Below are 15,155 nucleotides of genomic sequence, written 5' to 3' on the forward strand. Positions count from 1 at the left end.
CCAAGGGCTGCTTGGGGTTTGGGATATTATAGTCCACGTGATGACGGAAGTCGGACCCCCTGGTAGAAACCCACCTCTCTCTTTTCAAACAGAAAGTTTCCCCTTGAAGGCTGCAAAGCTTATAGGAAAAAATGGGAAATAATTCTGATGTATGAAAGCGTGTGCAGGGGAGGGAATTAATGGAGAGTAATGTGAAGGCATTACATATTTAAAATTGTTTTCTCATTATTTCTCTCAAGCTCCTTAGTGTGCATGTTTGTTTTTCAGTCTTTCTTCCTCTCCATCTCCCTTTTCATGCTCTCTCTCTCTCTCTCTCTCTCTCTCTCTCTCTCTCTCTCTCTCTCTCTCTCTCTCTCTCTCTCTCTCTCTCTCTGTTAAAGTTACCCTGAAATATAGAAATATATTGTGATGAATGAGTTTAAAGCACAGTTTGTTTGTTTTTTGTTTGTTTTTTTCATACATTGTTTAACCACTGCTGCATTTGTTTCCTGATATGGATTACTCAGCTCTCAGCAGGTCCTCCTGCTTTATTATATGTTAAGAGTGACATCACCTGTAGGAATTGTTGACTGCTATAAAATTCTACCATTATCAAGTCACTTTTGTAGTGGAAATAATTACGTCGGAACAAAGCAGGCCGAAAGAAAGAATCAGGTGTATTGTGCATTACTATTGCCGCAGGCTCGATGCACTATATCAAACACTGTGAATGCTTTTTACTCATGATGTTTATCGGTGACGGATAAATTCACATTGTGGGAATAAAGAGAGTATGGATTCTCAGTCAGGTTAAAAAAAAGTATTTGCCACTTCAGTGCTCCAGGCACCCCCCCTGTTCTGGGGATTGTCCTTGTAATGGCACTTTCAGATGTAATTTACTGTTCAAATTAATAACTTGGAATGGAATGGGTGAGCAGAACCCCCCCCCCCCCCCCCCCAAACACACACACACACTTTTGCATTACATGCATGTCCATATATACACATCTAATCTTGATGTTGCTATGCCCTAAATCATTTCTAATGCAATGAAACATCCTGTTCATCTCTTCCCTCCTCTTTCCTTCTATCAGTCCTTCTTCTTGCACATATTTTTTCCCGTGTTATTTTCCCATCCTTGCATCCACTTCCTCTTTCTCACATATCTGTTGTCATCTTCATGTCATCTTTTTTTCCACCCCTAAATCAGGCCGTTCTCAAAGTGTAGCTAAAAACATTCATGCTGGCTCCGTTCCATTTATGTGTGCCAGTAATCCATGCAGTCAAATATAAGTCAAAACGTCTGCTGTGAGAAAGTTATCTATTCCTGTACTTCACTCACACCTTCCATGCGAGCTGACCCTCCTCCCCTTCAATCTCTAAAATATTTCTTCGACTCAAAGCGTTTGTGATTTAGAGCTATGTTGATCCAGCCTTACATGTTCACAACCACAGGGGTGAAGCAGTTACCTGCATGCCACCAGGGCCACCCGTGGCCATGCTGACGCATGAGTCCCAGCAGCTGGTATGCTAAGCCGACAGAGTCCTTGTGTATATGCTAATCTGTTAATGATGGAAGAGAAGATGCAATAAGGTGGCATTGGCCGGTCAAAATAAAGGCTATGGCACAGTGGAGCCTGACAGTGATGAGTCAGTCCATCACGGGTATAGGATTACGCCAGAGGAAGATTACCCGAATCCTAACCAGGTACTGTAAAAGAGTCATTAAGGTCAGAATCTGTGTTGTCTGAGCAGGTGTTCTACCTTCAACGGATGAAGGGACACACCTGCTGTGAAATCTCAGATTGAGGTGTTGGAAGTGCAACGTGCAGCTGCAGGATTCTGCACTTAGTGAGTCACTGCTGAGTGTACCCTTAAAAACCCTTTTTAGAAAAGTAGGGAGCATGAATGACATGGGTTTTTCTGGTATGTTTTGCTATTGGCCGACAATGCTGAAACTGGCTACTTCTTACTTGTATATTTTAGGTTGGAAATCAATGCAAAACTGATGGCTTAACCAATTAATGAACAAATGTATGACATATCTTTAATGAAAATGGAAAAATGAACATAGGCAGACTGCATTATTTAATGCGAGAATAATGAACGTTTATTAACTCCAAAGGTACAGAAACAAAACAAATTGAAAAATGTTTTATTCACATTCTTAATTGTTTTTAACTCACAACATACAAATACTGTGTGATACAATATCTTTCTGACATTTTATATTTATAGCCATTTGTATTCTGCCAATCAATAATTGCTTTCTCAAACACTGACCTTGTCTGATATTGGTTATTGGTGAGACAGCAGTACATTGCCTTTATTTTGGATATGTCTGTTTTCTGCAAACCCCTTAAAAACTCCATCTATGAAGATAGATAGACATGAAGCTGTGAAATGGTATTACGAAAAGCTTACACTGTCTCGTAACTTCACAGCTCAGGTAACCTTTGTGAGGGGTACACCCACAAATCTACCACTTAAAGGTCATGTTTGTTGTCTCATAGTGGACTGGACACAAACTGTTTGCAGTCTATTTATTTACCAGCCAGTTAATTCCACAGCTCAGGCCCTGTGGAATGCACTGTTGGATAAAATGATTGATCCGTCCTTGTTAGACCTTGCTGAAGGGAAGACTTAGTCAGGCTAGAAAGGGGGGAAAGGATAAACAAAAAAACAAAACAAAAGTGTTTTTGTAAAATGAAAAGTAACTCATAGAACAGCTTGTTAATGTTAATTGTTAATTTAGTGCTCAGTTCTGCTTATAGTGTGCCTCCCATGCAATTATTATCATATAATGATCATATCATGATGGCTGGTCATGTAAATATTGCTATGGCAGTGATTCTCAAGCACAGTGCTGTGACATGGTATGTACTGGTCACTGCTCCTTAGTGAGCCCAAACACTTAATTACCATTACAGCATCTATTTAATCACACTTAATGGGCCATCGGTGTGGTGTCCACAAGTCTCCCTGCCACGTCTGAGTGTAAGACACACTTTTGTCACTGACTTATCACAGACCGTGGGGACATGCCAAAAAGCAATGTGTTTCTAGGATTATCATTTGTTTAACTCCTTCAGAAAACCAGTCAAACCCATACATGTGGGGCTGTATTTCCTGTTAAGATAAATATGTTGCAGCCAAAATAAACAAATTGCCTTCGAAATATGTCATAATACATCTATATGATAGCTGGCGGATAGATTAGAAAAGCAAGTGTGTATTGAGTGTGATGTTGAGGTTCCAGTAAGCTGTGTTTCTGTGTTTCCGTTCAGCCCAGACCCTGTAGAGAAACTGAGTTTCATCCAAAGTCCAGCACATGCTCTGGGCAGCTTTCTCACTGTGTGTGTGTGTGTGTGTGTGTGTCTGATCGTGTGCGTGTCTGTGCGTGTGCGTGTCTGTGCGTGTGCATGTGTGTGTGTGTGTGGATAACAGAAGCTACAACCGCGTGTCTTTTACATCAAGACTGAAGCGAGAGGTCCAGGACCAAGATATTGAACTTCCATTCAACTTGATTTGCATAATAACACACAATTAGACAAGGTTATGTAAATACTGAGCTCACTCACTTATTTGCATGCAGATACATGACTGGACAAGCAGTGTTGGTCAACAGGGCATCCATGAGTGACTACTATGGCTGATCTGAAGCTTTCCAAGGAGGAACATTGGCAATGGAAATGACTTCAGTAGATATTATGAACTCATTAACTGGCTATTCTCCTCCCTCTCTCTCCAGCTCTGCCCAGCTACACTTGTGGTAATCCCGGACAGTTACTCAATGGCCTCCAGCAGGGGTCCACGTTCAACATTGGGGACAAAATCCGCTACAGCTGCAGCCCCGGTTATGTGCTGGAGGGTCACACCACCCTGTCCTGCCTTGCCACTTCAGCGGGAACGGCTGCCTGGGATTTCCCCCTTCCCTACTGCCGAGGTATGTATGAGGAACAGTGTAAAACCATCTATCAGAACTGTTTTTTTTAAGACCTTTTCGCCAGAGTAAATTACTTAATCACCTCAAATTGCTTTGTTGGAAAATGTATGATCCTAAGAACTGAAAGCCAGCTCAGCGATATGCCACGGATAGTCAATTGTAGTTTCCTATATATTTGCAAAAATGACTAAAGTTAACTTACAGAATGGCTGGACCCAATGTCCTACTGAACATGCACAAAAGTAATCCACCCATTATTTAAACTCATACAATTTAAACATTGAATCTCTCTGAAAAACTTTGCCTCATCAAATCATAGTATTAGAAATGCCAGCATTGCCCTTGCTGGCACAATGAAGGGTAATCAACCTTTCCCCTAAGTCTTTTATTTGCCAATTAATTAAATCCACTTTCCAGCCCCCACACACACTCACATTATTTACACATGCCTCCACATGACCTGACACGGTTTTCTGTGGTTTGTACTGATATCTTATTTACTATGACAGGACCTCATGTGTTTGCTCCCCAGTCTGGTGCTTGTGCCAGTTGTCCTTCCCTCACAGTTAGCAAGCACCCCTACGGCAGTGACACCTGCCAGTGTGTGTTAACTGACCCACCATGACGCACTTCTTGAAAATGGTTCACTTTAGGGAGTTGCGATACTATTGTTCATCATTTTTGCAGGATGTTTGCTTTGTGTGAAAGCCAACACTCGCATAATTGAAATGCATGCTATGTACTGTGCATGGTAGTTTGCATGTCTGTGTATGTCCATTCGTTGTGCCCATGTGTGCATGTGGCCAACGGTTCGTCAGTGTGCCTGCAGAGCCGAGCTCGGAGACACTGTGCCATCTGCAACCAGGCTGGGAGTCAGGAAGCCCACATAGGAGCACACATGGATGGGCACCGCACGCCAGCACAGACCTCACTTACCCGCTCACACAAAGATGCACAAGTACTACACATCTAAATGTAAAAAAAAAAAAAGCTCCTTCCTGGGTTTGATGGCACCTTTTCGGCAGAAATTTGCACACAAACAAGTTTTAGAAACAAGCAATTGGGGTGCTGGGATGGCTCAGTGGTAGAGTTGGTGCCCCATGTACCGAGGACGAGTCCTCACTGCAGCGGCGTCGGGTTTGAGTCCGACCGGCGGCCCTTTCTACAACGTCATCCCCATCTCTCTCCCCCTTTCACTCAATAAAAGGCAAACATGCTCCCCCCCCCAAAAAAAAACAAAAAGGAAAGAAACATTTTCCCCTGTGATTAAGTGAGGTCTACCAGAGTCACATAAAAGTCAACATGTACACCCGAGTGCTCCTTAATAATGCATAAGTGTTTTGCTAATGTCCGATTATAGAGCTGGCCCATATGTGTAAGAGCCGAACTGACGGTGTACTTCGGGAGCAGGGGAGAACATTCTGGCACGGTGACCACGCTGGACTCAGGAGAGGGCAAACGTGCCAGCACTGTCGGGCCATAGATAACAGCCAGCCATTGATGGCACAGATAATGTTATACACATCCTGTCTTATACTCATCAATGTGTTCTCTTAGCTATAATCCGAAAAACGACATCACTTGTGATGAGTATACCTATGAGTGATTTCACATCACTCTTTTATTCTGTTATCCTGACACTCTCTCCCAACCCCGAAGCGTATCTCTCCAGAAAAAAAGGCTTACTTTCTGACTGAAGTTCTAAATGCCACAGCTCATCCCTTCAGCATCACACACACTTATCTTTCTATCTTTGGTTTGTGCACATGCTTTATTCTACCGATTACAAAGGCACTTTTGTTATTTTTTTAATGGCATTGTGTTACATTTAGTTGTCCCATTTAAAATCCCAGATATAGTTTTCAAACTTTAGCTGTGTCTATGTTTGGCCCATATAAATATGCACTTTTCACAGCATGAATGTTTTTTCTTTTTATAGTTTGCTTGCATTGCTCGTGCTTTCCCATGGTTACCATGACATTCAGAGGAACTGAAGCAGCTCGTTACTCTTCATTGAAAACCATGACATCCAAAGTGACAGCTTGAACATGCGTAGTTGCGTACTGTTCATCCATGGGAAGTTTCCTGACATCTACAATTGACTGAGGAAAGCATTTCTAAGTTTGTGCACACCTCACATATCGAATTCTCCAACTATTTTTTGTTGGTTTAATCCTGTCCATGGCATAGTCATTCAGGTTTCCATTCTCGTAGAGTGCTCGCATCGGCCACTGGGAGCCACGAAATGGAGAGAGTCAAGGTGAAGCGGAGAGTTTGCAGTCAGAGACTTCCCTTCAAGTGTGAAGAAACTGTCTCGTGTGGAATATCAATGCACTTCCTCATCCTTTCTTCTGTCTTCCTTCTACTTCTTGTCACTCCCATTGCAACAATCACCTGTCACCCCTCTCGCCATCTCTCTTTCCTCATTGTCCACCCTCCCTTTGCACTTTTGTCTCGCCCCTCCTCGCTTGTCACCTGTCATCCTCTTCATCCCCTTCTCCTCGCCCTTCTGTCGTGGTTTCCCTCCTATTCAAGTTCACACCTCACAAGTTTCCGCTCGTCCGTACACTCGCTTGCCCTCCCTTAGGGGGGTTGCCGTGGTGACAGGTAGGATAGATGATAGACAGGCCCAGGAGCCTCTGAGCCCCCCCTTTGAATCCCACACACACAGCCACACACACACACATAGCGATAGGCACACACACCGTTTCTTAATCGTAACAGTGTGGTTGTGTCAATAAAAGCTTCTTTTGATGTGTCCCCTTTTTGACATGTATACACACAATATTTGAGTGTGTTTTTCCACAATTTTCACACAGGAATTGCAGTTCAGCTATCTCATAAGACTGTATTGTTCAAAGCTATAATGAACATGGGCAGGCTTAATTATTTAATGGTTTCCTTAAAGCAGTCTTGAGGAGAGAAGAGTTGCGTTAATTTACACGAATCTGAATTAATCAGAATTGAATCCCCCCCCCTACATTGCATTAGTTTGCATCATACACTCTACCCTGCTATGTGCTGATGGTAAAAGCACTCTAGGGCATTTTGAAATCCTATGACTGGTGTCTCTCTGGCCTTTGGCAAGAAATTCAGACAAAGGAACAATATGCTGTAACTCATTGCACATTTTCATACTCATCTGCAATTTGGCTAGTGGCAAAAAGATAATTTGCAGCCATGATAAGTAAATAAATAATACATATTTAAAAAGCACACATGGTTCCTGGCAACACCTCAACCAAAAAGTTAAGCCTATGTGACATAGTTTGCAAGACTTCTCCTGCTGAATCAGTACAGCTGCATCTTCATGTTATCAGTCATCAGCATATCTATGTTCTCAAAGCGGTTCAGCAGATTGATAATAATTGAGCTTTATTGGTATTTGTCCAATTAGGCTCCTAATTTAGACATATTGTTGTTAATCCCTGTATTGATCCATATACAGCCAATGTATTTTTGTCTGGAGATCCTGGAACATAATATAATGTTATTTTTCAAGACATATCTGCGTTTTTATAACATTGGACAGTCTGTTTCAGATGAGGGAGTTCTAGCTTTTGTTGTACAGAGTGAGCTTTTTACTTCAATAGAGCACTGTATTATGTATCTTTTGTACAGTGTTAGTGTGCCCTATCTTTAAAAGGAGTCTTCATATAATAATGCCGTCTTATAGTCCGGCAGCTATGGTGCTGATCTTGAATAAGCTTACCATAGCCAGTTATAATTTTAATATGACTGATTATGGGTCAAACATGATCTTAAGCTGTCGTTTATTAGCCTTTTACTGTCTTGCCTCTCCTACTGGTTCCATTTGTCTGTACATATTCAGTTATCTCTGCAGCGCTCTGTGATTTTCTTTGTTTACATTTCCCTCTTTTACTAAGCGTTACAACACTTTGTCTCCTGTGTGCTCCCTGCAGCGGATGATGGGTGTGGTGGGACACTGCGGGGCCAGAGTGGGGTGATCACCACCCCCAATTATCCAGCTGAGTACAACAACAACGCCGACTGCACCTGGACTGTGCTGGCCGAGCCAGGAGACACGATTGCCCTGGTTTTCTCCGACTTTCAGCTGGAGGACGACTATGACCTGCTCGAGGTCAGCGGCACCGAGGGCTCTTCACAGTGGTGAGTAGTCAGCCTCCAGCAATTTGTCTGGAGAGCAAGTTGAGCTGCGGACGGGGAGTCAAGTCCACTGGTGCGCTAACTGCCCTCAGGCACTTTTGCAGATTAAGACAATGGGCTGGATGAAGGATGTTTGGAAGTGGATGGGTGTTTACGAGGTGCGGTGGAACTTAGCCGGCTTAGAGTGACAGTATCTAGATACGTAGCAGAGGAGTGGGAATTGTTTCAAACATCACGCTTATCAAAAATCAAGTGCGACCGGTAGTATCTTTAAAATGAAAATAATACATTTTTATTTGAGATCTAGGTGGCATCCTTTTACCTGTGTGGGTGTATCATGCGGTCTGTGGTTTTAAAGCATAATTTCAGCACTCAATCATGGTCACACACCCTCACTCATTCTTTCAATTACTCAGTCTCACACAAACACACATGCTCAGCTCTAATGATGGAGAGGTAGGATATCCCGGTGTCAGTGTGGGTCTCTCACCATCTGTGGCAGCTCCTCCTCTCTCTGACAACTCTCTCAGCTCAGGAAGTAATTAGTGAGCTAGATTGCCACTGCCAGAGCCGTATAGTGTTGTTTCACCCACACACACACACACACAGAGAGAGAGAGAGTCGAGCCCATATGGGCACAAATGGACATGTGCACAAAAAGTATTCACACTTTCAGTCAGACTTCCATATATTTGTGCTGGCACTCTTAGAACTTGTACAAACAGATGTACTTGTTCACCCACTCGCTGCCACTTTGTCCTCTCACTCACTAGGCTAATGTTGGCACGGACATTTTAACTTGGCTGAATACAGGCGGATGGATGCACCTGTTAATACACCCGGAAAAATCCACTGCACTTTCTTTGCGGGATTAGTTTCAGGAACATAGGAGACAAGCAATTTGGATTGACAAGAAAAGACGGAGGAGACTTTGAAGTTAGAGCCACAGGCAGTTGGCAGGAAGGGACAAGGGGTAGCATCGGCTGAGCTATTAAATACTTGAAACGCACAGTCGCACACAGAGGAAGATGGAGGGATAAAGGACTGTTGATAGAGGAAAAGGGTTCAGAAAGAATATATGAGAAGTCATCTTAGAGTAAGATGGCCCCTAGAAACTTGTGTCAGTTTCACTCATTCACTCAGTAGTTAAGCAAAAACACTTCCCGAGAAGAACTTGATTGACTCTGAGCGCTCTTAAAACTGAGAATTGTGCCTTGTAGCCTGATATTAAAGTCTCTTTGAAATCTCTGCATGGCCAACTGAGAGTTGATCGCTTCCCAGACTCCCACAGACTGCAGCCTGACTGTGCTTGTTTTGCCTATTTTACGATGTCATCAGCGGCTTGTCCCAGACTTTGATTTGCTCTCTGTAGTCTTACGGGACGCCCAAAACCTCTACTGGGTTTGTCATCTTGGTGCCGATTGTTGCCGGGGCACCTATGGCGGTACACTTGCAGGGTGGCTGCTTTCTTAGAGAGCAAGGGAAAAGAGTGGGAAGGAAGTGATTAGAAAAGAGGGAGAAGGGCTATTGGCAAGTGATGCAGAATGCAAGACACAGTTGATCATGCACATTGCAAAGAAAAGGCAACTCATGGGACGGAGGCCACTGTGCAGACATGCTAGCTTGCCTCCATTGTTTAATGTTTTTTCTCGACATGCCAGCTTGGGGTTTTAAAGTCAACTACATGTGAAAGTGTTGACTTCAAAACTGTTGGTGGTTTTCATCCAAAACATAAAGCTAAACAGTCAATTTTCAGCACTATAGTAGTTTGGTCTCTATAATTTCAAAGTTAGCAGGGATGAGTAAGGGCAGATGAAAGGTGACAGGATCAAGCTTGGGCAGACAACAGACAAGTGGAGAGGAGGGCGGGGCCTTTGGAGGAGAGGATGGAGGTGGAAGTACTAGATAGATGCGTGGAGGCCTAACATCTCCCCAGCTGGTGGCCAATTAAAGTGGTCAGGTAGAGTATTAGTTGTCCTATGATGCTGCCTCGCACATCCTCTCAGAGAACGGCTCAGTGAGTCCACCACTCAGTGGGGCTGGATGACTGTGCTCTCTCTCTCTCTCTCTCTCTCTCTCTCTCTCTCTCTTTCACCATATAATTGGACCGGTCTGTGATTTAATCACACTGGGTTTTACAGGGCGAACTTATGGTAAAGGGATGTTGACTTCATTTCAGGTCTGCTATTAACTCTGAATTACAGTTTACAATCCAGTTCAGGATCAAATAATTGTCTTGTTAAGCTTATTGTACATGGGGATATGTATATAACTTTCTTTCAGAAGAGGCTTATGGATTATACCTGCATTCTTTTATTCTCAACTCCTTTATTTGTTGCTTTCAAGTGTAACGTTTCTTATCTAAACTCAGAAGGCACGGACTGATATATCCTTGTGGCCTGAACAAATGACAAGACCTGAAGGGTTACTGTGGTTTTATTTCACAGCTGCAGCGTGTGTGTGTATAGTGTTGGCACCCCACTGCCTGCTTAATTCAAACTGTGGGGAGTTTTAAGAGTAGTATTGATTGATAGCTGATGGACAGGTTGAGTGGTAACATAGAGGGGGGAAAAAGGCCAGGAATCAGGGTGAAAAACCCTACCCTGATTGATCCTCAAAGGCTCAGAGGAGAGCATGTCTAATTTGCATTATCCCAGTTTTCTGGGATGTGTGTGTGTGTGTGTTTTGGTCAATCTCCATCAAGAACATCGCCCTATATGTGAATCTGATTGTCCCTTACATTCTTGTTTTCCATATCATCCACTGCTTTGATTGGCGGGCCGGCAGAGTTAGCATTCTTAAGAGGCAGCAGGAGAAGACAGGCTTGAAGACTGACTTCAGGAGCTGAGATGTGCATGTGGATTGAATGTGGCAGTGGGAAGGGCTGGTAAAAACAGCAACTGAATTCCGCCTCAACTCTGCATTACCCTGACAGGACTTCTTCCTTGTTGCCTGCCCAGGGGAACACATTACTCTGCCATTACACTGTTTGCATCCACATTGATTTTCTTCCCCATCACCATCCACTTTGAAGCAATGTAAATAACGTCTGACGCCCCCGCCAATTGCCAGATGCTCATTCGCCCGTTTGCTACTAAGTGGAACTTGCATCTATCTGACTCGTAATTTTCTTTGGCGTTCAATTGTTTTGCAAAGGACTGTGATACATTTTCATCTACCAGTAGTGCTCCCCTGAGATGTTGAAAGCAGCTCTTGCAACACCTTGGATACTGTAAATAGTATAAAGTGCCTGAATCTGGAGTTGAAACCACTCAGAATATTGCCATTATTCCCATGGCTGGAAAACATTCCCACATCGCAGTTCAATGATTGCACCATTTTACAGAAAGTGTTCCCAAACAAAACTTATGTTTTCCTTTTCCATTCTGGTAACTTTTGCAAACTGTTTTTCCCATGAGGGACATCTTTTCTTTCTTTTTTTTTTATCATGCAACCCTTTGCTGGCAACATAAAGCTCCCTGCGTAAATGCTGCTTTTTTTTCTTCCCGTTAGATGTGAGAGCCCAACAACTTTTGATCCCTCTAGGCAGCCTCTCATTCTTTGTCCTCTTTCTTTTAACACATTACCCTATGGGCTTGGGATACTGACATCCAGCAAGCATATGGCCTTCCTGCAGTGGTGATAGGAGTCAGCTTGTCCCAACCTGTGGATGGAGCAGGTCTCTTTCTCTGTGTGTGTGTGTGTGTGTGTGTGTGTGTGTGTGTGTGTGTGTGTGTGTGTGTGTGTGTGTGTGTGTGTGTGTGTGTGTGTGTGTGTGTGTGTTTGTGCCAGAAAGAGATAAAGAGTTGTTGCAGGAGAGTACAGAACACTGGATATATATTGATTGGCTGTTAGGTTGACTCACCTGAGTGAGAATGAATGGTCTTTGGAATAGCCTCTTAATCCCAGGCGCTGTTTTCTCCAGTTTCTGATGGGAGTTCATTTTGGTGGAGATAAATTCCTCCTTTACCTTTTGTTGTGTTTTCAAAAGAGATGTTTTGTTTTTTTCATGTTGGGGCTCATGAGATTTAAGTTTAGTTTTACTGCAGCTCTGCTGCTGTTATCATTCGTCTCAGATGATCCATTGCCGGATTTGTTTGCATTGGTGTGTATGTATCCATACAACCATATATGTTTTTGTATTTGTATGTAAATGTGTGGGAATGCCAGCTGCTATTTACCATGTGGGTAACAAACATGATCTCCTAGTGGGACTCCACAGTGGTGACCATCATGTCAAGCTATTCGCTGCCAGATCTACGCCCCTTTCTAGAATTGATTCCAATAATACAGTCACGGTGAGAGTTTGTATGGAAGTGAGTAATTGGGAAACGTATCTGGACATCGTATGCCTGGCGGCACAAGAACATAGTTGCCCACCTGTGATCCCCAATGTCCCCTGCATAAAAAGATAATTTATTGTACTTATGGGGACTAAAGCAGTTATTTTCAGCAAGGGAATGTCGAGTACTGGCAGGGAATGCAGGGGCACTTTGCATATACGTGTTTTTAAATGGATACTGTGCAATGGTTGAGTGGGCGTATATTGTCTGTGTGAATGTTTGAATACATTTTTTTTCCCTTTCTTAATGCCGTGGCCTGTTTCTAACAACATGGACTGCTTGAGTAATGGAAGTGTTTCGCTTTGGAGCTTTACCGGTAATTCACCACAACATCACTAGTCTGGTCACGTCTTTGAGGGTCTGACTATATCGTGTCTTTCCGACTTGCTGTCTCTCTTTCTCAGTCAGTCTCCGTCTCTCTCTCTCTGCTATATGGGTGTCATAAAGCTTCTGAGACAGTTTGATCTGATTGTCTAATGAAAATCTATCGTCTTTCATTAGACATCCTATCGTCATTTACAGTGAGCGGGGCGCTCTTCATGAAACCCAAATACAAATCATCCAAAACAAAAGCAAACAAAGGATAATGAATCGCATGCTTGGCTGCAGTACATTTTTCCAGATTCCAGAGTTTGAGCCATAGCCGAAGAAGGTATTCGTGAAGTGCATAGCAGATGATTTGCTTTTGATTTTGTGCATTCACAGACACAGATTACTGTTGACTCATGTATTCCCCTAACTTTGCCCGTCTGTTGCAATGGGAATTAAATGCAAATCTTAAAGCCCGCAACTAAACTTCTCTAAACTTTACAACGGAGAAAGCTCATGCAGAGATAAACATTGGTTGAGTTGGAAATGTCTCACGGCTGATGTGAGGGATGGTAATGAAGCCCTGACGCACGTCAAGGATCATCACGTCAAGCGCAACCAAAAAAAGAGCCCCCAGATTGCATAGTGAGGGGGTTATATATACCAGCTGCATCTATCACAAGCTTTTATCTTGTTGGAACTAGATCCCTGTCGGTTTTTCTCTGACCTACAAGCTTTTCTTCCCTCCCTACCTCCAAAGACACTCTAGACTCATCTACCACTTTACCTTTCCCCGCAGACGACTCAGGCCTGCAGCTGTACTTGCTGGGGTTCTTAAAAGATTAATCGTGTAGAACGCAGATTTTTTTTTTTCACAAGTTTGATATATTGTAAATGTAATACTTTTGCAAAGTCATGGATAGGAATTAAGATGTGTTTTATTTAGTACCTGGGTTGGTTTCTATTTTTATAACATTGAATCGTGAGAGCAGCAATAGGCGATCCAATCGAAAGGGCCAATGGAATGGTTCGGTGTCTGAAATAGTCAAATCTTTTAAGAGTAACTGCGCACTTAAACCTGTGTTTAAGCTTGACTTTTCATTTACTTTTTCAAATCTGCCCTAATCTCACAAGGCCAATTCCTGAAGGTATGGGACTAATCAATGTCATGTAATAAGCAAACATTAATCAGATTCCCCTACCCACTTGCTTCTACCCACTGCACCTTTCCTTTCTACTTTTTCCATAACGTGGTCTTGCATTATAATTACAGCTGCCCGTTGCATTCTGTGGACTTGCAGTTAAGTTATCTGCACATTACAAAATCTAGTGATTCAGTGTTAATGACTGATCATCTGGTGATTTCAATGTGATTTCCCATGCTGTCACAACTGTGAAGATGAAGCAATAACTACCGTAGTTTTATTATTTAGCTAATGATAGCTTGCTAATTCCACCATGTGGAGCGATACTACAGTTACAGAAAATGAGCAGAATGACAGTGCTGGGCCCCTGACCTTCACCTACAGCATGGAGGAGAGCAGACAGACGGACACAGAGGGTTTGATAGTCTCCTAGTGGCAGGGAGTAAGGCAGAAATCTGAAACTTATAAGATAAAAACACAAAATGTAAGTCATTTATAATTAAGCTTTGGTTAACTTGAGGGAACAATCCCTGTCATGATTCACCTGAATATTAAATGTTCTGGAAAGAACTTCCGAATTGCTTGCCTATATAACCAGGTCTACCAAATTCAATTTGCGCAATTGATCAACTTTCAAAACAAATTTCAAAAGGTCAGCTCTGCTGTCATCTTGAATGTCTTCTTTCCCCAGTATTCATGCTCCCCCAGCACCGTCAGCTTAATACATCTAAAACCATAGTTCGACTTATCGGCCTGTGCTTGACCATAAGATCAATAGCTGTCTTCGCCAGCCTCTCCACCACAGCCACTCTAAGTCTGTTTGTCTGAGTCAGGATTTATTAACAGCAGCACTTGATTGAGGACTCAATCTGTAACATGCCATGATCAATCTGCCGTTATGAACTATGTGCCACACGCCAAGAGATGTTCCAGAGTTGGCTCATCCCAGCACCCCACACTTTGTTACTCCCTCCGTCTAATTGCTCAGGCTAAGAGCTTGAGAGCAGAGAGGATTAGGAGGGCAGAAAGCTAGGTTAGTGAAAATTGGCCAAAACATCCTTCCAGGCCTGCTTGTGTGCTTTCTAAGTTAGGGTATCTTGTCACAATTACGCCACAGCAAATGAATATGAGAATGCATTATATTCTTCTTTATTACGTATAATTAGCCATCAGTGAACATCTGAATTATTTTTAGCAGGTGCAGCAATTTACTCAGCAATATTTAGTCAAACCTATAAACCAGGTTCCCCAGAGGCAAGCAGCCTGGATGGCAATGTGTTTGTGTAAGCATGTCTAGCCATGTGT

General features: G+C 42.9%; 1 protein-coding gene across 1 annotated transcript in view; it reads left to right on the top strand.

Annotated features, from left to right (window-relative positions):
* csmd2 (CUB and Sushi multiple domains 2) overlaps window positions 1-15,155 on the top strand; it is a 230,847-nt gene that overhangs the window by 58,708 nt on the left and 156,984 nt on the right. The window contains exons 4-5 of the mRNA XM_084032112.1: window positions 3,731-3,925; window positions 7,849-8,056. Of these exons, the coding sequence (XP_083888238.1) occupies window positions 3,731-3,925; window positions 7,849-8,056 (403 nt within the window). The remainder of the gene's footprint in view (window positions 1-3,730; window positions 3,926-7,848; window positions 8,057-15,155) is intronic.

The sequence above is a fragment of the Eutrigla gurnardus genome (assembly GCF_963514095.1).
Source record: "Eutrigla gurnardus genome assembly, chromosome: 17".
NCBI classification, from domain to species: domain Eukaryota; kingdom Metazoa; phylum Chordata; class Actinopteri; order Perciformes; family Triglidae; genus Eutrigla; species Eutrigla gurnardus.